Consider the following 22,538-nt stretch of genomic DNA (forward strand, 5'->3'; position numbering starts at 1 on the left):
GGCAGCTCGCGGGGTGAGTGCGGTTCTATGGGGTCACCGCTTGGGGTTGGGGTCTCTCATTGGGGGCTATTTGGGCCTTGCCAGCCCCTCCAAGGCCTGCAGTTGGGGTTGGGTCCTCATGCGTTCCAATTGGGGTTTGGGCCCCTCTGTGCTCCATTGGGCCCCACTGTGTTCTGTGCTCCATTGGGCCCCTCTCTTTGGGGTCTGCTCCGTCTCTTTGGGGTCTCGTTCCCATCCCGTCATTCCTGACCCCCCTGTTGGGCTCCGAGCCCCCATTCTACCCCCCCACCTCCCCACTTCCGGTCACTCCCAACATGGCGCCCCCCAGCGGTCGCGTCACGTGAGGGCGGAAGTGCCTCTCCCAACATGGCGCGTGCCACACCTATCATGGCGGCGCTGGGGGCGGAGCTTATCCTCCGGTCGGGGCGCCGTGCCGGACGTGGCCGCCGTGGGCGGGCGGCGCTGGGCGGTGACGCGGCCGCCGCGGCGGAACGGCGGGAGCGGCGGGAGGAGTCATGGCGCAGGCAGGAGAACGGCCGGAGCTCGGCGCCACTCCCAACATGGCGGCGGCACTGCCCCGGCTTTCCCTGCCGCTCCCGCGAGAAGGAGGGGTGAGTCCTCGCGAGAGCTCGGCGCGCGCGGCGGAGACATGGAGCCGGTTGGCGGCGTGGCGGGGCCGCTCCCGGCCAACAACAAGGCCCGAGGCGGGGCGGCGCCAACGGGAAAGGGCCGCGATTTGGGCCGAGCCCCGCGGAAGGACTCCGAGGTCAGCGGAGGCAGCGCCAGCACCGGGCCCGGCTCCGAGGGGGGAGGGAGGAGGAGGAGGAGGCCTCTCCGGGAGGGGCGGGGCGTAGGCCGGGCCGGTTCCGGGAGGGGCGGGGCCACGCTCGGCCGGTTCCGGTGCCGTGCGGGCCCGGTTCCGGTTCCGGGCGGCAGGCGGGTCGGTGGGCCCCGCGCTAAGCCGAGCTGCGCCATGTCCGGCCTAGTGCTGCAACCATCCCGTTCCGGCCCTTCCCGGGGAGCCGCGGGGTTGCCATGGTAACATCACTGCGGGTCGATGTTGGCTGTGCTAAAGGGGAGATGAGGGATCCGGGGCCTGTACTGAGCCGAACTCTTTGCTCTCAGGGCTACTCCGAGTCCCCAGACCTGGAGTTTGAATACGCAGACACCGATAAGTGGGCAGCGGAACTGTCTGGTAAGGGCTCCTTATGGCACTTAATGGTTCCTATGGCCTGATGATGACCGGAGCAGTTCTTGCTTTGTTGTCTTTAAGTGCCTCGTTCACGTTAGAAAAGACGTGTTACTTTATAGCTCTGTGTTACTTTATAGCCCTGTGTTACTTTAGAGCTCTGTGCCGTTTGCTGGCTGTGCTCTTTGCGTTCCCCTCTCAGCAATCACAAGCTGTGTGTCTCGCAGTGGTGATTCTCCCCTGTGCTCCTTTGGCAGAGCTGTACAGCTACACGGAAGGCCCGGAGTTCCTGCTGAACCGTAAATGCTTCGAGGAGGATTTCAGGATCCACGGTGAGAGCCTCAACTGGGAGCTGGGGCTGCCAGCAGGGATGGAGGCGTCGGGCAGGTTGTGATGGGGTTGTTCCATCAGCTGCCACTACCAGCTTGGTTAGATGGGGTTTATCTGGTTGTGTGATGGCATAGAGACCCATAGAGGCCCCATAGAGGCCCATAGGGACATCATGGGGACCCATAGAGCCCCATAGGGACCCATACACACCCCATTGAGACACATAGAGCCCCATAGAGACCCACTGGAACCCCATAGGGACACATAGAGACCTAGAGGGACCCACAGAGACCCCATAGAGCCCCATAGGGACATCATGGGGACCCATAGAGCCCCACAGGGACCCATACATACCCCATAGAGACCAATAGGGACCAGTAGAGACCCATAGAGAGTGATAGGGGACCCATAGAGACCCCATAGCGACTCCACAGAGACCAATAGGGACCAATAGAGACTCAGAGAGAGTGATAGGGGACCCATAGAGACTCCACAGAGACCAATAGGGACCAATAGTGCCCCATAGAGAGTGATAGGGGACCCATAGAGACCCCATAGAGACTCCACAGAGACCAATAGAGACTCAGAGAGAGTGATAGGGGACCCATAGAGACTCCACAGAGACCAATAGGGACCAATAGAGCCCCATAGAGAGTGATAGGGGGCCCATAGAGACACATAGAGCCCCATAGAGACTCCACAGAGACCAATAGGGACCAATAGAGACTCATAGAGACTGATAGGGGACCCATAGAGACACACAGAGCTCCATAGAGACCCCACAGAGACCAATAGGGACCAATAGAGCCCCATAGAGACTGATAGGGGACCCATAGAGACCCCATAGAGACACATAGAGCCCCATAGAGACTTCACAGAGACCAATAGGGACCAATAGAGACTCATAGAGAGTGATAGGGGACCCATAGAGACCCCACAGAGCCCTATAGAGACTGATAGGGGACCCATAGAGACCCCATAGAGGCAGGCAGGCAGGAGGCAGCCCATCTGCCCCGATCCCACGTGCTTATCATACCAAACCCTGAGCATTTCACGTGGTGTTTGTACCCAGAGCACAGGCTAGAGGTGCTGCTCGCCCTCAGCATGGCTGCTTTGGATTTACAGTGCGGGACAAGAAATGGACAGAGCTGGACAAGAAGCAGCATCGCACCCACGCCATGAGGCTGCTGGATGGGCTGGAGGTCACCGCCAGGGAGAAGAGGCTGAAGGTTGCCCGAGCAATCCTTTATGTTGCCCAAGGTACGTCCTGGTGTCGGGCTGGAGGGACCCGTAGAGACCCCATAGAGGTAAGTAGAGCCCCATAGAGACTCCACAGAGACCAGTAGGGACCAATGGAGACCCGTTGAGCCCCATAGAGACTGATAGGGGACCCACAGAGACCCCACAGAGACCAATAGAGACCCATTGAGCCCCATAGAGACTGATAGGGGACCCATAGAGACACATAGAGACTGATAGGGGACCCATAGAGACCCCACAGAGACCAATAGAGACCCATTGAGCCCCATAGAGACTGATAGGGGACCCGTAGAGACACATAGAGACTGATAGGGGACCCATAGAGACACATAGAGACTGATAGGGGACCCATAGAGACACATAGAGACTGATAGGGGACCCATAGAGACACATAGAGACTGATAGGGGACCCATAGAGACACATAGAGACCGATAGGGGACCCATAGAGACCCCACAGAGACCAATAGAGACCCATTGAGCCCCATAGAGACTGATAGGGGACCCATTGAGCCCCATAGAGACTGATAGGGGACCCATTGAGCCCCATAGAGACTGATAGGGGACCCATTGAGCCCCATAGAGACTGATAGGGGACCCATTGAGCCCCATAGAGACTGATAGGGGACCCATTGAGCCCCATAGAGACCGATAGGGGACCCATTGAGCCCCATAGAGACCGATAGGGGACCCATTGAGCCCCATAGAGACCGATAGGGGACCCATTGAGCCCCATAGAGACCGATAGGGGACCCATTGAGCCCCATAGAGACTGATAGGGGACCCATTGAGCCCCATAGAGACTGATAGGGGACCCATTGAGCCCCATGGAGACTGATAGGGGACCCATAGAGACACATAGAACCCCATAGAGACCCCACAGAGACAACAGGGACCAATAGAGCCCCATAGAGAGTGATAGGGGTCCCTCTGCAAGGCGTGCTGGCTGCACAGGAGAGCTTTGGGATCCACTCAGGGTGTCGTTGCAGGCACATTTGGGGAGTGCAGCTCCGAGGCTGAGGTGCAGGCCTGGATGAGGTACAACATCTTCCTGCTGCTGGAAGTGGGGACGTTCAACGCGCTGGTGGAGCTGCTGAACATGGAGATTGAGTGAGTGCTGGGGGCAGCTGCTGCAGGAGCCGCAATGGAGCTCTGCTACGGGCTGAGATTCCTCCAGTTGGTGGCAGCTGCGTTGTTGTTTCCCTGCCCTGTTTCTGGTTCTGTTCTCATCCCTGCTGCCATTGAATGGCTGGCGTTGTTGTGGGTGCGTGTGTACGATGCTGTGCTGCCTGGCAGCAAATGAAACAGCTGCGTTCCCCCTCCGGTTGATGGGGGACTTGTTGCAGCAGTGCTTACTGCAGGCTTTGATTCTGACACGTGGTAGAGTTCAGATGCCTCAGGAGCACCACTGAAGCTCTTCTCTCCCGGCAGTAACAGTGCAGCTTGCAGCAGTGCGGTGAGGAAGCCTGCCATCTCCCTGGCTGACAGCACAGACCTGAGGTACGGAGCAGGGCTCTGCAGGAGGACATTGAGGAGAGGGGAGACAAGAGTCCCTTGGCTTGCTTTTTACTGCAGTATATGAGCCCCAGCTCCCTGCTGTGGAGCCGATGGGTGGAGGTGGGCTGAGCATTGCACTGTAGCTCATCCCAACCTCTGGTTTTCAGCCCAATCTTCTGTTGTGGGCAGGGTGCTGCTGAACATCATGTATCTGATTGTGGAGACGGTCCGGCAGGAGGCTGAAGGGGACAAGGCTGAGTGGAAGAGCATGCGACAAACCTTCCGAGCGGAGCTGGGTGAGGAGCCCACACTTGGACAGGAGGGTGGGATGGAGGTTCCCAGGGCTGATTGAGGGAGGTGGGTTCTGACTCTGGGCCTTGGGCTGGCAGCTCAGGGTTGGGTTCTGTTAGTGCTGAACCTTGGAGCAGGTGAGGGCAGGGAGCAGAGGAGCTGCCTGGGGTGAGATGAGGACCTCAGAGGTGGGGGTAGGAGCCAGCTGGGGCTGTGGGAGCCTGACTGTCCCTGTTTGGTTCCAGGAGCCCCTCTATACAACAACGAGCCCTTCTCTGTCATGCTCTTTGGGATGGTGACCAAGTTCTGCAGTGGCCACGCTCCACATTTCCCTATGAAGAAGGTGCTGCTTTTGCTTTGGAAGACTGTGCTGGTAAGGGAGAGGACGTGGGCTGGGCCAGTGTGTGTGTGTCTTACAGCTCTACCTTTAGTAGAGGAAATCCTGCCCACTCACAGCTGCCTCTAATTGCTCCGTTCTCTTATTCCTGGCATTTATCTGTGTGTGATTAGAAACATCCCAGGTTTCCCCTTATAGGGGAGCACAGTGTGTTGGTGTCTGGAGCTGGTTTCCAAGGACGGGCCTTCACGGTGCCGTTGTGTCCCTTTCAGTGCACCCTGGGGGGCTTCGAGGAGCTCCAGAGCATGAAGGCAGAGAAGAGGGAGGTCCTGGGCCTCCCCCCCCTCCCAGAGGACAGTATTAAAGTCATCCGTAACATGAGAGCCGCCTCCCCACCAGCATCAGCCTCCGACCTCATTGAGCAGCAGCAGAAGCGAGGCCGGCGGGAGCACAAGGTGAGGGCAGAGCTGGGGACAGGGATGTGAACCAGGGGACAGATGGGCTCAGGATTGATCTTGGAGAACCCACCTTCCTGCCCTGCTCTCTCCAGGCCCTGATTAAGCAGGATAACCTCGATGCCTTCAATGAGAGGGACCCATACAAAGCTGACGACTCCCGTGAGGAAGAGGAGGAAAACGACGATGACAACAGCTTGGAGGGAGAGACCTTCCCCCTTGAACGTGACGAGGTGATGCCTCCACCCACCCAGCATCCCCCCAGTGACCGCATCACCTGCCCCAAAGGGCTGCCCTGGGCACCCAAGGTCCGGTGAGTCCATGGGTTGAGCTGCAGGGGGAGGAAAACAGGGACAGTGTGCTGTGCTGAAGGTGGTGGAGGTGGGTGGTTGGTCTGCTGATGGTGTTCAGTCATTGAGGTGGGCTCAACACCATCCCTCTGTCTGGCCACAGGGTTATTCCTGTGCCTGGGGATCGGGCTGTGTCACAGAGTGGTTGATGTTGAAAGGGATCTCTGGAGTTCAGTGGCCCAGTCCTTGCTCAAGGCAGGGACACGGAGCCCAAGACCACATCCAGGTGGCTTTGGAAGGAGGAGGAGGGAGTCTTCACAGCCTCAGTGGACAAGGCTGACAGGAAGATGTTATTTTTCCCTCTGGTCTTTTTGCTGCAGAGAGAAGGACATTGAGATGTTCCTGGAATCCAGTCGCAGCAAGTTCATTGGCTACACGCTGGGCAGGTGGGTTCCTTCAAAGCCAGGATGCACAGCTGCTCATTTTGGGGGGTGATGGAGGGCTGCTTTGGAGGCTGCTGCTTTGGGGGCTGTCGTGCTCCTCCTCTGAGCACTGAGTTACCCTTGGGAGCACTCAGGTTTGTTCGTGCCTGCACACAGCCCGGCTTTTTCCCTTCTCTCCAGTGACACCAACACTGTGGTGGGGTTGCCCAGGCCCATCCATGAGAGCATCCGAACCCTGAAGCAGGTGAGTCCGCCTCTGGCTTCCTCCTCTGCCTCCTTGTCTGTCAGTGCTGGGTCACCACTGCAACAGGAATAACAGAGGCAGCCCCAGGCTGTGCTGTGTGGCATCGGTGGGGTCTCAGGGGCCTGTGGTGTGACCCCCCCCCCCTTCTCTCTCTGTGCAGCACAAATACACATCGATTGCAGAGGTGCAGGTGCACATGGAGGAGGAGTATTTGCGCTCCCCGCTCTCTGGGGTGAGTGTGTAGATGGGGACAGGACGGAGCTCCCAGGTGGAGCTGGGGATGCTTTGGCTGCTGGGGATGCTTTGTCTGCTCAAGGCCTGGGTTTGCTGTGCAGCTCACTGGGGAAGGAGGAATGGGTTCTTCAGGAAGAGAGGGCTGGGTGTGTGAATCAGGTGGGAGCCAGAGGTATCCTCAGAGCACCCGGGGCTGAACCAGCTGGTATTTGCTCCCGGGTTGAGGTTATCTGCTCTCTCCTGGCACCAGGGGGAAGAAGAAGTGGAGCAGGTCCCTGCTGAGATCCTGTACCAAGGCCTCCTGCCGAGCCTGCCGCAGTACATGGTGAGCACTGCGGGTCCCCTGGGCTCTGCTCCATCCTCCTGAAGCTGATCTGGGGCTGCCTCACCCTGAGGTCTCCCTCTGCTGCTCTGTCCCTTCCCAGCCACGCTCACAGACTTTCTTCCCTCCCAACAAACACATCACTTCCTCCATCCTCTGCTGGGGAGAGAGACCCTGTGGTTGATTTCCCATGTCTAATTTCCCATCTCTCCCTTTCCTCCAGATTGCTCTGCTGAAGATCCTCCTTGCTGCAGCCCCCACTTCCAAAGCCAAAACAGACTCCATCAACATCCTGGCTGACGTCTTGCCAGAGGAGATGCCGTGAGTGACCGAGGAGGGCAAGCAGAGGCTGTTGGTGCTGATAGGGATGGAGGGGGGAAGCTGGATGGTGGTGGTGCAGGCTGCCTCTGTGCTAAAGCTTCATGGGCGGCGTGACTATCTTCACATCACTGTCTGCACTGAACTGAGTGCAGCTGCCTGCTGGTAGCCCAGAGAATGGCAGGAAGGTGCCTCCAGGTGGGGGTGGAAGGGTACAGGCACTGCCCCGGGCCAAGCATCCCCTCTATGTGCCCCAGGACCACGGTGCTGCAGAGCATGAAGCTGGGGGTGGATGTCAATCGGCACAAGGAAATCATCGTCAAAGCCATTTCTGCTGTTTTACTCCTCCTGCTCAAGCACTTCAAACTGAATCACATCTACCAGGTGAGCTGGGCCGGGGTCTGGCCAAGCTTTGAGGGGGGGGGGGTGAGCAGCACCTGGGGGGTGGGTCTGCATTCACCCACACATGTGGCCTTTCTCCCCAGTTTGAGTACATGGCCCAGCATCTGGTCTTTGCCAACTGCATCCCGCTCATCCTCAAGTTCTTCAACCAGAACATCATGTCCTACATCACTGCCAAGAACAGGTAGGGGAAGGGATATGGAGGGGGGTGGGGGCTGCAGACAGACCCAGGCATAGGACTGCGTTGTCCCTGCACAGGGTTGGGGTCTGTGGGAACAATGTGACGCCCCTCTCTTCTCTCCAGCATTTCCGTCCTGGATTACCCATACTGTGTGGTGCACGAGCTGCCGGAGCTGACAGCAGAGAGCCTGGTACGCTGCTCCCTTCTCTGCAGGCTCCCAGCACCCTGCAGTGCTTTCCAGAAGGGATTTGTGGGTGTGGGGAGGCAGCAGGGCTCCAGCAGCCATCCCTGGTACCCACAGAACACCCAGTGATGCCCTTGGGTTGGTGTCTCCTGGCTGTGTTGCTTGGGGCAGTGGTCTTTGGAGCAGCGCAGCCTCTGCTTTTCATGTCAGCATCCCCCACTCTCATGCCTTGTTTCTGCCCCTCCTTTCCTGCAGGAGGCAGGAGACAACAACCAGTTCTGCTGGAGGAACCTGTTCTCCTGCATCAACCTGCTGCGCATCCTCAACAAGCTGACCAAGTGGAAGCACTCCCGCACTATGGTGAGGGCTTTGCACTGCATCGAGGCCTTGCTGTGGAGTGGGAGAGCACTGTGTGTGTGTGTGTGTGCAGCACAGCAAGCTCTGTGTGCTGGGGGGGCTGGCATCCTGCAGCAGGGCTGCCCTGGGTCCATCCTGGCTGCGTCACCCTCCGTCCCCTGCTGTCCCCATAGATGCTGGTGGTGTTTAAGTCAGCCCCCATCCTGAAGCGGGCGCTGAAGGTGAAGCAGGCCATGATGCAGCTCTATGTGCTGAAGCTGCTCAAGGTGCAGACCAAGTACCTGGGTCGGCAGTGGAGGAAGAGCAACATGAAAACCATGTCAGCCATCTACCAGAAAGTGCGGCACCGCCTGAACGATGACTGGGCTTATGGCAACGGTACGTCCTTTACAGCCACCACAACGTGCCCTGTAACACACTGTCCTCATGCCAGAGCTGCCCTGCTGGCTGCTCAGGGCTGCTGCAGCCCCAGCTCTGTGCTGTGGGGGCAGATTTGGTGCTGGCACCGCTTGCAGTGGCTGCTATTGGAGCTGATGGTGATTGCTGGCCCTGTGCTTCCTCGTGCTGCTTTATGGGGGCTCACCAGCTCTCACTGTGGGGTGTTTGGTTGCCTGGAGATCCCCATCTGTCCTCTGATACCTTCTTCTCTCTTCCCAGACCTGGATGCCCGACCCTGGGACTTCCAGGCAGAGGAATGTGCCCTTCGTGCCAGCATTGAACGCTTCAACTCACGACGCTACGACCGAGCTCACAGCAACCCCGACTTTCTGCCTGTGGACAACTGCCTGCAGAGCGTGCTGGGCCAGCGAGTGGAGCTGCCTGAGGATTTCCAGGTCAACTACGACCTGTGGCTGGAACGGGAGGTTTTCTCCCGTCCCATCTCTTGGGAGGAGCTGCTGCAGTGATGGGCTGGTGGGAAGGCAGGGAGGGGTTGTTGGGGGTGAGGTTGGAGGTTAGAGGGGCAATGCCGTGGGTGCAGGGAGGGGGCTGTGGGTGCCTGGCCTCCTGCAGCAGGGCTGGGAGGGATCTGAGATGCCATCCAGCCCCTCTGCCTCCTTCCAGGCTGTGCCGTGCTTCGACCCACTCAGAGGCCATTGGGGTAGTGGGGGGCCCTTTGGTGCTGCTGTGAGAGGTGGTGTGCACCCCCCTGCCCCAAACAGCTTGATGGGGGGCTGGGAGTGCAGTGGTGGTGGGGCTGGAGGCTGCAGTGTTCCCTCACCCCGCTGGGTGGGGTGGCTGAGCTGTACATATATAATATATATACATATATATATTCGTGATAGCCCTGAACTCAGTGTGGCCGATCTCCGTTTGCATCCCCGTCCATCCAGCTCCGTGGCAGCAGCACCGGGGGGGGGGAGAAATCAGGTTCCTGAAAGTGTGGTTTTATTGTTTATAAGGGGGCAATATCCCTGTGGGTGGGAGGGGGCTGTGGGGCAGCGTGGGTCTCCCCATGGGGCTGTGTGGGTCTCCCCATGGGGCTGTGGGTCTCCCCATGGGGCTGTGTGGGTCTCCCCATGGGGCTGTGTTCCCTGTGGGGCTCCCCATGGGGCTGTGTTCCCTGTGGGGCTCCAGCCATTCCCATGGTGTCCTCAGGCTGCTGAGAGGTTTTTGGGGCTTCTGCATAGAAACGTTTGGGTTTGGGTGTTTTTTGCCCCAAATGGGGCTGGTGGTGTGTGTCCCTTCCCTGCCATCAGGATACAGCAGAACTGGGGGGGGGGCAGAGTGGGGTTGATGTTTTGATGTCCCCTCCATCAGATCCCAGCTGCTGTGGGATGAAGATACTGGAGGTGCCCAGGCTTTACCAGGGCTGACTTTTAGGGTCCCCAGGTTCCCCTCCTGCCAGCACCAGCCCTAAGGGGAGAGGCCCACCCACGTGCCCACCACCCAGCAGGGAGATGCTGGGCTGCATTTAGGGCTGTGTCCCATGCAGGGGTTACGTGGCCCAGCCCAGCAGGCTGCCCGGCTCTTTGGCTTTCATCCTCAGCGTCACCAGGGTGGGTGGTTTGAAGTCATTCTCTGACGGTGGTGGATCAAACTGGGGGGCACCGAGGCTGGTGGGGGTGAGGCCATGCAAGGAGTAGAGGTTGTTGATGCCGGGGGGGTGGCTGGGAGAAGCTGGGATGCCCACGAAGTTGATGTTGCTGTGAGTGGGGGGGTACGGAGACACGCACGGCGATGGGACGCTGTCGGGGGGCACAAGGCAGGGCCCTGCTGGGCTGCCAGAGCTGGGCCACAAGTTGTTCTGCAGCTGCAAGAAAGGAACCAAGACCCCAAAGTGACGGTGGGCACCTGCATCCTGAATCCCACCCCCCCCACAGGGTGCAACCAAGGGCTGCATTTGCTTTGCTTTGCTTCAGTTGGGTGGGGAGTGAATCGCGGTGGGGATCATCGCTGCCTTGGAAGGTTTGCAGTGTGGGGACCCCCCCATGGCGGCCCCCAGCCTCGTGTTGTGGTGATGCTGCTGCCTCGTGTCATGGAGAGCAGTGGGGTTGGGGGGGGGGGGGGGTGCATAAAGCTGGTTGGTTTGAAGCTCTTTTTGTGCTTCTCAGTGTTTGGGGGAAAGAAAAGGCAGTTTGAGGAGGTGAAATGAAGCCTTACTGGGGTGACTGCAGGGTCTGGGGTGGAGGGTGGTGATGTGGGGGCACCCGGGGTGCAATGGGGGGGTTCTCACCTCCTGGATTTTCCCATAACGTTCCCGTTTCCTCCACTTGGCCCTTCGGTTCTGGAACCAGACCTGTGGGCAGAGGAGGGGGCTGAGGAATGGGGACCCCCCTGCTTGTCCCAGCAGGAAGAGCCCATGCAGTGTGGGTGCCTGCTGTCTGCTTCCCTTCCTCTTTAGCTTGGTCGTGCTATAGGGTGAGGCTTTGGGGGTCCAGATGATTCAACCACACGGAAGGTCCCCTCTGTGCCTGGGACCATGACAGACCCTCCCTGAGCAAGGAGGACATTGTGTTGGGATCAGCCCCTACCCCCTTTTCCTACCCTCTCCATGGCTGCCCCTCTGCGTTCCCAAGCCCCGAGGGGCAGCTCTTGCCCCACATTTTGTCTCTCTTTGACCCTTTGGATGGGACAAAGGAAGAGCTGAGGCCAGGCCCTCATGCAAAGGAAGGCATCCCTCCTCCCCTGCCCCCCCCAGCCCCATACCTGCACCCTGGCCTCGGTCAGCTCTGTGCGCATTGCCAGCTGCTCGCGGGCAAACACATCGGGGTAATGTGTCTTCTGGAAGACCTTCTCCAGCTCCTCCAGCTGGAAGCTGCTGAACGTTGTCCTGTTCCTCCTCTTCTTGCTCTTGGTCCTGCCCAGCAGAGGGGGCTCAAGGAGCTGGGGGCTGCCCAGGGGGGGGGATGCCAGCAGTGGGGCTTTGCTGGAGGGGCGGCAGGCAGCGGGCACCGCGTGGCACTCGGCCTTACAGCCCTTCTCAGTGCCTGGAGGGGGAGAGGTTGGGGGTTATGGGAGAACGGAGCCCCTGGTCTTGCAGTGGGGGGGATGAAGGCTGCGGTTCCTCATCGCCCCCTGGGATGGGTGTGGGGATGTGGGGGTGAGAACAGGGGAGGGGGGGGGCACTGCAGGACCTCCCGCTTGGTGTGCATCTCTTAGGCTGCCATCACGTCTCTCTGCAGCCCTGCCTCAGGAATCCATTTGCAAACCCAAATCTTACCCTCCTTGCTTCCAATGCAATCCCTTCCCCCCCCGCCTCTTTCGCCCCATGCAGCCCCGAGGATGGAGCCACAGCTCTAAACGGGGGGGTTCCCTTCCTCCCACCCCCTCCCCCAATGCTGCTGTGCCCCCGGGCCGCTCTTTAGGGGACACATCCCCCCACTATCCTCAAGTATTGCCATCCCATCCCCATATGGAAAGCTGCTCATCACCCCCCAGGAACCAACCCTGCCATGCTGGGCTGGCAGCAGGTGGACACCAGGAGCCACCGGGGGTCTCAGCCCCTGTGTGGGGCACAGCCCGTCCCGGTGTCCCATCCCGGTGTCCCATCCCTGGACACCCCCACGAAGTTCTGAGCCCCCCCCCTGCCCCCACGGCGGCATTTTCCAGCCCTTCCCTTTGCACGATGATGATGATGATGATGATGATGGCTATTACTCTTTTGTCCTAATTGAGGCAATTTGGGGGCTTAGAGCTTACAGCCGTGGGGCAGCTGCTTCACATTAAACGGCACAACCTCATCTGGGGATGGGGGGGGGGGGGTAGAGGGGGGGCTGCTCCCCTATCCTTGGTACCGAGTGGTCTCCATAGCCCCAAATCACAGCCGAGGGCTGCGGGACCCCCAGCTTTGTGCTCCCAAAGGGCTGAGCGATCGGAGGGCCGATGAGGGAACGTGGAGAGGGGTGAAGGCAGAAACCCGAGCGCAGCGCCATGGGAAAGAGGGGGAAAAAAGGGGGATGAAGGAGAAGCACGGAGCTGCACAAAGCGCTGCGCTCTGAGGGGCGGCTTTGGGCCTTTCTGGGGGGTTTTGCCCTTTTCCAAACGGGCTGAGATGGAGATCGATAAATAAAGGGCCCAAAAGGAGCAGGAAGGGGACGGGACCTCGGGGTGCAGCGGAACACGGTCTGGAGATGGTGAAGGGGATGGGGGGGGGGGGGGGGGGGAAGAAAGGGAGAACGCAGACACCCCAACCCCACCACCCTGAAACGGCTCTGCCTGCAGCCGTGGAACGGCGGGTACCGGCACCGGGAGGAGAGGAGAGCCCGCCGGGACCGGGAGCGAAGGGCCGGGGCTGCGAGGACTCCCGGGGCCGGACGGAGGATGCGGACAGCGGTAAGCGGCGCTCCCTCCGGTGCCGTTGGGTTCCCGTTGCGCTCGGCCTCGTTATTCGGTCTATTAGCGGCCAGACGGGGCCGAGGCGAAGCGGAGCCCTCGGGGCCTCCGACGGCGTTATCGGGGATGGAAGGAGCGAGGAGCGCTCGGGGGGATCGAGACTAGATGGGGAGAGCCCCGCCGGGTGGACACGGGCACCGGGCGGATCCCCTCTCCCACCCGCGGTCGCGTTCCGTGCTTCCCTCGCACCGCCCGGAGCCCATCGGGTTTAGCGGCGGTGCTGCCGCATCGTTCTCCTCGTCGCGACGGCGGCTCCGTGTCGGCGATAGGGAGCACAGAGCGGAGGGAGAGCGGGGCAGCGAGGGCAGGAGCGGATCGGGAAAGCAAAGCCTCGAGATGCGACCCCGGCTCCCCCCTCCACCCCAGCGCTCCCCCGGTACCTGCAGCCCCGTAGAAGGGTCTCCCGTGGAGGAGGGGGCCCGGGCCGGCGGCCCCCAGGCAGTGGGGCTCTGTAGGGTGGCGGGGAGGGCCCCCATGTGTCCCGGTTGGGAAGGGGCCGGAGGTGTGAGGGGGTCCTGGGGGGGCCCGGCGGGTCGGGGGGAAGGGAGAGCAGCCCCGTGTCTCCATGGTGCAGGTTGGAGGGAGCGGAGGGACGGCGGGGAGCGGGATTTTGTGTGGGGCTGAGGAGGAGGAGGGAGGGGGGGGAATGTGGGGTTGGAAGGGAGGGCTCGCCCAGCACCCCCGGCACACTCACACCCACCCCAACCCGCTTCCACCGCCCGCGTCACGTGTGTCCTTCCACCCGCAGCATTAACCCTCTGTGCCGCTGCCCCCCATCCCCACTGCAACCCCCAGTGCCCCCCAGGTGACCGGGCTCGGCCTGCAGCAGAAATCCATCCCTCCCAGGACATGGACTGTGGGATTTGGGCCTCCCTTATGTGCAGTCCCTGAGCAGCAGGAAACGCTCAGGGCCCTTCCTCAGCACAGAGCTTTGACCCCAGGCCCTCCAGGTCCCGGGGATGGGAGAAACATCCCCTATTCCCTGCATCTTTCAGAGCCCTTCTGTGTCTCTTCCCCTCCCCGGGGCTACACGAGGCTGAATGAGGCCTTTCCTTCCCCAGCACTGGGGCTGAGACCCCAGTACATCAGTTTGGAGATGACCCCGTGCTGTGGCATTGGGGTGTGCAGCTGGACCCACAGCTCCATGCCTGGCGGAGCTCCTCTATCCCTGCAGCTACAGCAGCTCATCGGGGCTCAGCCCTCACTTCTCTGTTCTGGAGCCACTCGGGATGCTTGTGTTTGAAGGGTCACGGCTCTGATAGGGTATGGGGCTGAGTTTGGGGAGGGTATGGAGGCTGAGAGTCACATTGGGGCAAATCAGCACCAAAGAGAGGAGGCTGGGGGTCCCCACACTGCAGCCATTATCTGTGCCACGATTGCCTTTACTGGGAGGACTGGGGCTGTCTGGCTGTGCTTTGCTGCCTGAAATCAATAGGAGCTCCTGCTCAAAGTGCTCTGCGATCAGCTGGAAAGGGAAGGGAGGGCAGCCGGGCTGTGGGGCTGCAGATCTATGGGGCTTTGGAGCTGTGGGGCTGCAGCTCATTTTGCAGTGCCCACCCCCATTGCTCCCCCCCCCAGCTGCCCGACACTTTCCCTTTGCAGCTGGGCTCTCCCATCGGGCTGTCCCTTCTCACCCTGCACTGTGAGTTATTGCAGAGCAGGGATGTGAGCCCCATTGCTGTTCCCTTTGTGTTCCATGTCACTCCGTGTCACCAAATGCTGTGCAGGGGGATTGGTTTCAGTGCCCCCCCTTCCCGTGCCAGCACGTTCTGGTTTCGCTTTCATTCTCACTGGCCGGGGGGATGTCCCTGTCTGCGTCCCATTGGGTCACAGGGGGGGGGGGGGGTCACATCGGGGCTCCTCACCTCCTCCTTTTGCTCTGCAATGGGGTCGCTCTGAGCTCCGTTTAACCCCATGTCTTCCTCCCTACCCCCCCCCCTTCGGCCGCCCCATCCCAGCAGAGCTTTGTAATGCAAAGGAAGCGGAGTTCTGTTGTGCGGCCGGAGGTCGGGCTGGAAAAGCGCTGCCAATGGGAGCTCCGTGGGCACAAATGCCTTCAAGGGGCCGTTCCCAACGCATCCCCACGCTGTGCCTTATCGTCACCACCCCAAGGAAAACCCCAAACCCCAAGCAAAGCCCTTCCCATCCCCGTGGGATGGACGGATGGATGCATCCCATCCCCTAACAAAGTGCTTGGAGGGGATACGCACCGGGATGGATGGATGATGGATGATGGATGGATGCAGCCCTGTGCCATAAAGCAGAGCAGCACTGCTCCCCACACCACAATCCCAGTGAGGTTTCCTGCAGATCCCAGCGCTGCTGTTGTGCTGATCCCAATGAATCAAGGAGCCGTCATCGTTCGCGATGGAAAGCCAGAAAAGCACCTTTCTTCCCTTTAAAATATAAGCTGAATATTTATTGCTGGGAAAGGAGAAATCTGCAGCAAATACAAGGAGGCCCCGGAGCTGTGGGCAGCCCCATAGGAACGAGGGGAGAAGTTTTGTAGGGAGAAAGGAGAGGGAAAAATCAGCAGCTGTGTCCCAAAAGGATGGGGGAAATCTCAGCACTGCCTTCTGGTTTGTGTTTAGCCCTTGGAAATGGTTCCCCCCCCCCCCTCCAAACCTCCTCCTTCCTCGGGGGGAAGATGGATGCTGTGAAGTGGCCGACACCTGAAAGCAATCGGGGTTTGGTGGCTGTTGGGGGGTGGGGTGGGGGTGGAAGGCAGCCATCCCCGGGGGCTCTGTGGGGCACTGCTGTATGGTATCACTGCTATGGGGTGTGCTGTGGGGTGGAGGGAGGGATGGAGGGATGGAGGGTTGGATGGAGGAAGGGATGGAGGGATGGAGGGATGGATGGAGGGATGGAGGGATGGATGGAGGGATGGAGGGATGGAGGGTTGGATGGAGGGATGGAGGGTTGAATGGAGGGATGGAGGGTTGAATGGAGGGATGGAGGGATGGAGGAGGGATGGAGGGATGGAGGGATGGAGGGATGGAGGGATGGATGGAGGGATGGAGGGTGGGTTGGATATGGGATGTGCTGCGTAAAGGTGGTCTCTGCCGTTGGTGTGGGCTCAAACGTTCCCCTTCCCAATGGGGAAACTGAGGCACAGCAGTGTTGGTTGATTGCCACACGGAGGGCTGGGGATGCCTGGTGGCTCTGTGGTGTGTGGGTGATGCTCAGTTGGCCCTGAGGAGCAGCAGAGGGTCCCATCTTTGTGCTGGTGCCCCATGGCACCACGGTGGAGGTGCTCTGGGTGTTCTCAGCTTGAGTTCATGGAGCTCCCGTGATCAAAGTGTTCGTGTCGGGGCGGGCTGGCAGTAATCCTGTACCTGTCAGCATGAATGAAAGGTGACGACGCTGTGAGGGCTGCAGGGAAACCAGATGGGCCAGTTGTGGCTCCTTGTGCCAGGCAACACCGAGCTGTCAGTGTGGGGCTGCTGGGGGTGTCGGGGGGGTGGGTTGGTAGGTGGAGGGATGGACTGACAGGTGGATGAGTGAGGTCTGAGCAGCAAGATGTTCCCTATCTCAAAGTATCCCTTGTGTTAAGGAACACATCCATGCCATAGGACTCCCCATTGCTTTCAGCCCCAGAGCTCTCGGGCACCCAAGGAGGCTCAGCACCTCTCACCCTCTCCCTCCTTCCAGTCCTCATCCTTTGCTTGTTTCTCAGCCCAGTAATGGAGGTGAGGGTTGCTCTTCATGCTGCTACAGGAAGGCAATGACTGGAGGTGTCGGAGCTCATTAATTGCTCTGAGCAAACTAATTGGCACGAGCACAGCAGCAGGAGACGTGGCAGCACTGAGGCTGGCAGAGCTGCTTGGCTTCCATGACTTCAGCTCTCCCTGCTTTGGGGTTTCCCTGCAGTGACACTGCCCCCATTTCATGCTCCCCACCACCAGACCCACATACTGGGGGGCCTGAGCACCCTGCAGAACCCGGACCCAAACACCAGCAGGTTCCCATTCACTTCCTCTGATATTAAAGCTACGTTTCCCTGCTGTCGGTTAACCCCACTAATGGGGTCTGAGCCTGTTCAAAGCCTTGGGAGCAGCAGGGGGGGGAGGCTCAGAGCAATAAGTGCAGGCGACCCCTGCCAAATTGGAGTAAAAGATGTCTTCCTCCCACTCCTGAAATAACCCACAGCATTTTCACATTAAACCTCTGAGCTCACAGTGCTCGGGGAGGAAGAAACCTTTGGGATCAGCCCCTTCTTTCTCCTGCTAAGAGGGGCCCTGAAGCTGCGGAGAGGATGCTCTGTGCTCAGTGGGGTTTGGAGAATGGCAGGTAATGGGGGGGGGGGGGGGGGGGAAGTGAAAGTTTAATGGGACAGGGCCATGGGAATGATTAGCACGAGGTCTCACCCCCACGTTCCTCATGCAGTGAAGCAGCAGAACTGGGCCAGGAGAACAGGGGCAGGGGAGGAGCTGTGGGGCGCAGTGCGGGGCAGAGCAGGGCACAGAGCTCAGCAGGATGCGGCTCCTGGAGGCGCAGGGACTGATGCTGCCCCATCCCCAGGAATGGTGTTAATGGGGCCCACCTGGAGCTCAGGGAACTGAACCCATTGCCCTCACCCCGAGCTCGGAGCTCGTTCACCATTTCCTCTGCATGTGGAGCAGTCATGGCTGTTAACGGGGCTGTCTGCACAGAGAGGGGGGGGGGGGGGGCTTCCCCTATTCCTGCCTGTGTGCCCTACAGAAATCCCTCTGGCTCCTTCCATCCAGCCCCTGTGACACACCGACCCCATAGAGGAGGTGACACCTCATGGCTTGAATCCCTTCCATTCATCCCAGCAGGGACACCGCCGAGCTTCGAGGGCGCACGGGTTGCTCTGCCCACCACTGATTTAATGCACACAGGTCGGTTGCACCGTTCCCATAGCCGGGCTTGGAAACGTGGGCAGCGCACGTGAGCGCAGTGCTGGGGCTGATTCAGGAGCAAACCCAGCCAAGCAGCCCAAATCTTCCTTTTCCCACCCAAATACGGTCTACGGCCAAGAAACGGGCCGTATCCAGGGCAACGCCGGCGCACGGTGGCTGCGTTGCGATCCTCCGCTCATCCCAATGGGAGCGTCGGGACAGCGGCTGCGATGGGGACGATGGGGGCCGCCCCCCGGGGTTGGGGGGTCTCGGAGCAGCGCAGAGACGCTCCGCTGCCCCCTAGTGACACGGGATCGCCGGCACCGGGACCCCAGAAGGATGGGATGGGATGGGATGGGATGGGATGGGGTGGGATGGGATGGGATGGGATGGGATGGGGTGGGATGGGGTGGGATGGGGTGGGATGGGAAGGATGGCCGAATTTGGGGCTGCAGCAGCTCCTGCCATCCCTCTCTGTGATGCCTTTTGCTGCAAGGATGTGGTTTAGCCTTCTGTCTTCCCCCCCCCCCCCCCTCTGCAGCATCCCAGCTGGCTCCTGCCTGGAAGAAAACTGGGGAGAAATGAAAGGGAAATGGGTTTTCCAGCCCCAGCTGCCTGCAGGGTGAATGCGCTGCGCTGCGGCTTTGAGGATCTCTGGGGCAGGGTGGCTGCTTTGGGAACAGCACAACCTTCTGGAGCATCAATGCGCCTCATCAGCACACGCCGTTCAGTGCTTTGGCCACAATGAACGTCTTCCATCCCATGAGTGTCTCCCTCTGGGTGACCATAACACAGCTCTGACCCGGCAGAGGAACACTGTGAACAGAGACGTGTTGGAGGGGAGGAAGCAGCAGCCAGCCGACCTGTGAGCATTAGAATGATTAACACAGCAGGATAACGAAGCGCTGGCGGTGCCCGGCTCCATCACTCGCATCGCTCACCCTGCGCTGTCCCCGTTTCCCCTTTTCGGAGGTGATTTCCCCACCTCCATCCGTCCCTCTCCCGTGTTACAGCAGCCGCTGTGCGGTTACACGCCTCCGTCCTGTAATTACCTCGGCTCGCGCTAATTGTGTAATTGGAAGAGGCAATTACCTGGTGAAACGAGATAGGAAGAGGGCTGGTTCCGTCTGTGGGACTCTGGCTCGGCTGCGTTCTGCTCTCACTCTTCCCAATCGCCCTTTTCATGCCCGAATTCCTGCCCTGGGGTCGTTCCCATCCTTTCCTTTCATCCACAGCCCTATTTGTGAGCCCCCTCCTCACCCACTGCAGTGTTTCCTACCGACCCTATGCAGGGTCACAAAGAGCCCCCCCCCGGCCCCAAAGCTCCCTGCGGTTCTAATCCACACCCCCAGCCCAGGGCTGCCTGTATTGGTTGTGGTCCATACAGGGATGGGGGACGGACAGGGGCAGAGATCTGCTGTAAGATTAAAGCTCTGCCTTCCTTCAGCAGCTGCTTTCCCTCGTTAGTGCCCTAAGCTGATTGCTGTAAGCTGCTTGGTGAGCGATAGCTTCCAATGGATCCTCCCAATTTCCTCAAATCCCCTCTGCTGCCCTCAACCCATTACCTCCCCCAATGGAGCAGCCCAAGCTTTGGGCTCTCATTGGGGTGCTCAGCTTTGGTTCTTCTCCTTAGTTTTCAGTAAGGCCCAGGTTTTGTGGATCTCTTGTTGTCTGAGGTCACCCCTTATAAGGCACATAGACCCCCATGGGGAGCTGAAGGGGTTCAGGTGGGAGAGGGCAGGAGGTCCTGTGTTGTCACCTCCCCACCTCTCCTGATCTGGGTCCCATCCTGTCCTTGCAGGGGGGGGGGATCAGCTCCTGTTGGTGGCAGCTCCTACACTGGAGCAGAAAGGAGCGCAGCAGATGGTTGGCACATCTCCCCATCTCTCCATCTCCCTGCTGCCTCCCTCTCTGCTCCTCTTGTTCTTCTTGTTACTGGCTTTCCCTTGAGAGCTTCCCAGTGCTGCAAACCTGCATCCAACCCCCCCTGCGCCCCCCATTTCTGGGCAGCAAACCCAACCCTTATCTGCCCATCACAAGAGGAGAGCTCTCATCTTCCTGTGGAGATGGAGGTATTGAAGGGGGAGAGGGACTGGACACATAGGGTGCCCCCAATAGGAGTTGGAATAGAGCCTGTGGTTTGGGGACCCCCCCCAAAACCTGGGGCTTTTGCCAATTGTTCCCATCCCTGCTGCAGTCTGTGCCCTGAGGCTTCAGCTTCAGCTCTTCTGGGGGGGGGGGGCTGTAAAAAGCTGGGCACCCCCATCTGATGGGAATGTGCCTCGAAAGGCTCCGCAGTCCCCATGTCACCCCCATCCCAGACACAACCACCCCCCGTATCCCCCCCCAGGGACCCCCACATGGCCACATTCCTCCACGGTCCCACAGTGGGGACAGTGGCAGCCATCCCAGCTCAAGAAGATGAACTGTTATATCGGGGGGAGGGGGCTGATTTCACTGTTTGTTTGTCTCCCCCCCCCTCTCCTCCCTGGGGTCTCTTTGGCAATGCCAACTTTGTTGTGCATCCAACACTCCCCTCGGGTGGCAGCGTTCAGCTCTGACCCGGACAATGCAGAGCTGCTGTCTTGGCAGTGGAACCGCCTGCTGACAGCTGGGATGGGGATGGGATGGGGATGGGATGGGGATGGGATGGGGATGGGATGGGGATGGGGATGGGATGGGGATGGGATGGGGATGGGATGGGGATGGGATGGGGATGGGATGGGGATGGGATGGGGATGGGATGGGGATGGGGATGGGATGGGGATGGGGATGGGATGGGGATGGGATGGGGATGGGGATGGGATGGGGGCTGGAAGGCAGTGGGCTGGGTGTGCTCAGCATGGAGGCTGAGCTGCTGGGCTTGAGGTGGTGTCCAGGCTGAAGTTATGCTCCTGGAGGCACCGATAGCAGCCCAGTGCTGCACCCACACAGCTCAATCCTATCTGAGAGCAAATGCCCTCCTGGAAGCTCTCCCCATCCTGCTTCCTCCTCCCGGCCCTGCTGGAGCACAACCAGCCCTGTTCTAATGATGGATGGGAGGGAAGAATTGATCCCCGGGGGGTTAATGGGGTGAAGATGCCTTTGTGTGTGCCAGCTATAGAGGGGCCGGCTCACTGAGTGGGTGGGAGCGCAGCAGGGGCGTGGGGTGGCATCCAGCCCCATCTCTCCAGCAGTGTTTCATATACCTTGGAGTCAGCTGTGCCCTTAAAACACAACAAAACGCTGCTCATGGGGGGTCGGGGGGTTTTGGGGCATGAGGAGAGGAAGAGGGGGGGGGAACCTGATCCAAACCTGCTTGTCTTCCCGGGGATGATTGTTTCCATGCGGGATGTTGTAATGGGGGATTCTTGGCTTCTTAAGTCCTCCAGGCTGCCCTGCTTATAGGGTCCCTCTGATGTCCATCTCGGCTGGGCTCTGAGGTGTCCCGTTGGGTGAGATGCAGTCATTCCCATTTGGGGTCATGGGGGGGGGGGGTGGGTCTCAATGGGGTAAATCTGAATATATACGGGGTGAGGGAAGGAGTTCTGGTGGGTCACAGAGGGTGATGCTGGGATGCTCCGACCTCGTGCTCCCCTTGGATGCACCGAGCTCCATAAACCCATGGGCTGCGCTAAGACAGAACTGCAGGTAAAAATAGCCGGAGGGGGGGGATGGGGGAGGGGGGGGGCGGGTCTGGTGCTCGGCCTGCGCTGCTCTGCGGGCTCAGATGGTGAACGTCGCCGGAGATGGAGACGGGAGGTTTCTGGGACGCGATGTGCGAGCACAGAGCTCTGCGGGGCTCACTGCGCTGCTGCCCGGCGCTCCACAGCTGCTGGATTAGAACACGGCCGCGCTGCCCCGGCCCTCCTCCTTCTCCTCCTCCTCCTCCTCCTCCTTCCTACCCCAGGTGGCCGCATCCTGCCGCTGATGTTGCCCAGGCTGAGAGGGGGACGGAGGCTCTGCTGGTTGGAGATGGAGGGGATGAAGGTCTGGCTCACAGTGGGGTTTTATGGGGGTAGGGGAGCAGCCAGCATCCCCCTGAGCAGCCCCATCTCTGCCCTCCCCCGGCGCCCTTTGTTGCCAATGATGTGCCGAGTGCCGGGCATCTCAACCTGCGTGTTGTCACCACCCACGGGGGCAAAATCACACTGCAGCCTCGCGGTGGGTGATCTGCTTTCCCCTCTGCCCGGCTCCCACCGTGCCCGGCGGGGTGGGGGGGTTGGCTGTGCCAGGCTGGGGTCGGCATGGAGGGGCGGCGGTGGGGCTGCGGGCGGTCTGCTCGTTCCCAGCTGCTCCCCATCAACCTCCGCGTCGTGTCCCCGTGCGGCTCCCGGGTGTCACTTCTGATGACAGCTGCTGCTGGTGGGGACCGGCTGGGTGGCACCGGGCTGCCGCTCGTTAGCTGAGCGCCGCCTGCCAAGCTGCTGGGGTTGTTTGTCCATCGAGGGGGGGGGGAGATGGGGATGGGGCTCAGCTGGGCGGTGTCGGGGCAGGGCGATGCTTTCCCCCCTCCAGCGGGTGCAGACCGT

General features: G+C 60.2%; 2 protein-coding genes across 4 annotated transcripts; one reads left to right on the forward strand and one right to left on the reverse strand.

Moving 5' to 3' along the window:
- The first annotated feature begins 427 nt into the window (after positions 1–427).
- Positions 428–10,867, forward strand: STRIP1 (striatin interacting protein 1). Of its 3 annotated transcripts, none has more exons than XM_072356246.1 (21): positions 428–611; positions 1,126–1,195; positions 1,447–1,521; positions 2,645–2,779; positions 3,767–3,887; positions 4,209–4,277; positions 4,464–4,570; positions 4,811–4,938; positions 5,175–5,357; positions 5,453–5,670; positions 6,028–6,093; positions 6,271–6,334; positions 6,495–6,566; positions 6,819–6,893; positions 7,114–7,211; positions 7,466–7,592; positions 7,694–7,794; positions 7,915–7,981; positions 8,231–8,335; positions 8,506–8,710; positions 8,990–10,862. In XM_072356246.1, the coding sequence occupies exons 1-21, from the start codon at positions 516–518 to the stop codon at positions 9,235–9,237; spliced, it is 2,430 nt and encodes an 809-aa protein (XP_072212347.1). In that variant the 5' UTR covers positions 428–515; the 3' UTR covers positions 9,238–10,862. The 3 variants fall into 3 exon arrangements, with proteins under 3 accessions (XP_072212347.1, XP_072212346.1, XP_072212348.1); XM_072356245.1 differs by lacking the exon at positions 428–611 and adding an exon at positions 622–766 and having other exon boundaries at positions 8,990–9,620; XM_072356247.1 differs by lacking the exon at positions 428–611 and adding an exon at positions 890–1,038 and having other exon boundaries at positions 8,990–10,867.
- On the reverse strand, positions 10,269–16,872 carry ALX3 (ALX homeobox 3). The gene is made up of 4 exons (XM_072356354.1): positions 16,800–16,872; positions 11,480–11,760; positions 11,007–11,069; positions 10,269–10,583 (listed from the first exon to the last, which is right to left on the reverse strand). The coding sequence occupies exons 1-4, from the start codon at positions 16,870–16,872 to the stop codon at positions 10,269–10,271; spliced, it is 732 nt and encodes a 243-aa protein (XP_072212455.1).
- Between the last annotated feature and the right edge of the window lie 5,666 nt (positions 16,873–22,538).

The sequence above is a fragment of the Excalfactoria chinensis genome, chromosome 23, assembly GCF_039878825.1.
Source record: "Excalfactoria chinensis isolate bCotChi1 chromosome 23, bCotChi1.hap2, whole genome shotgun sequence".
NCBI lineage: Eukaryota > Metazoa > Chordata > Aves > Galliformes > Phasianidae > Excalfactoria > Excalfactoria chinensis.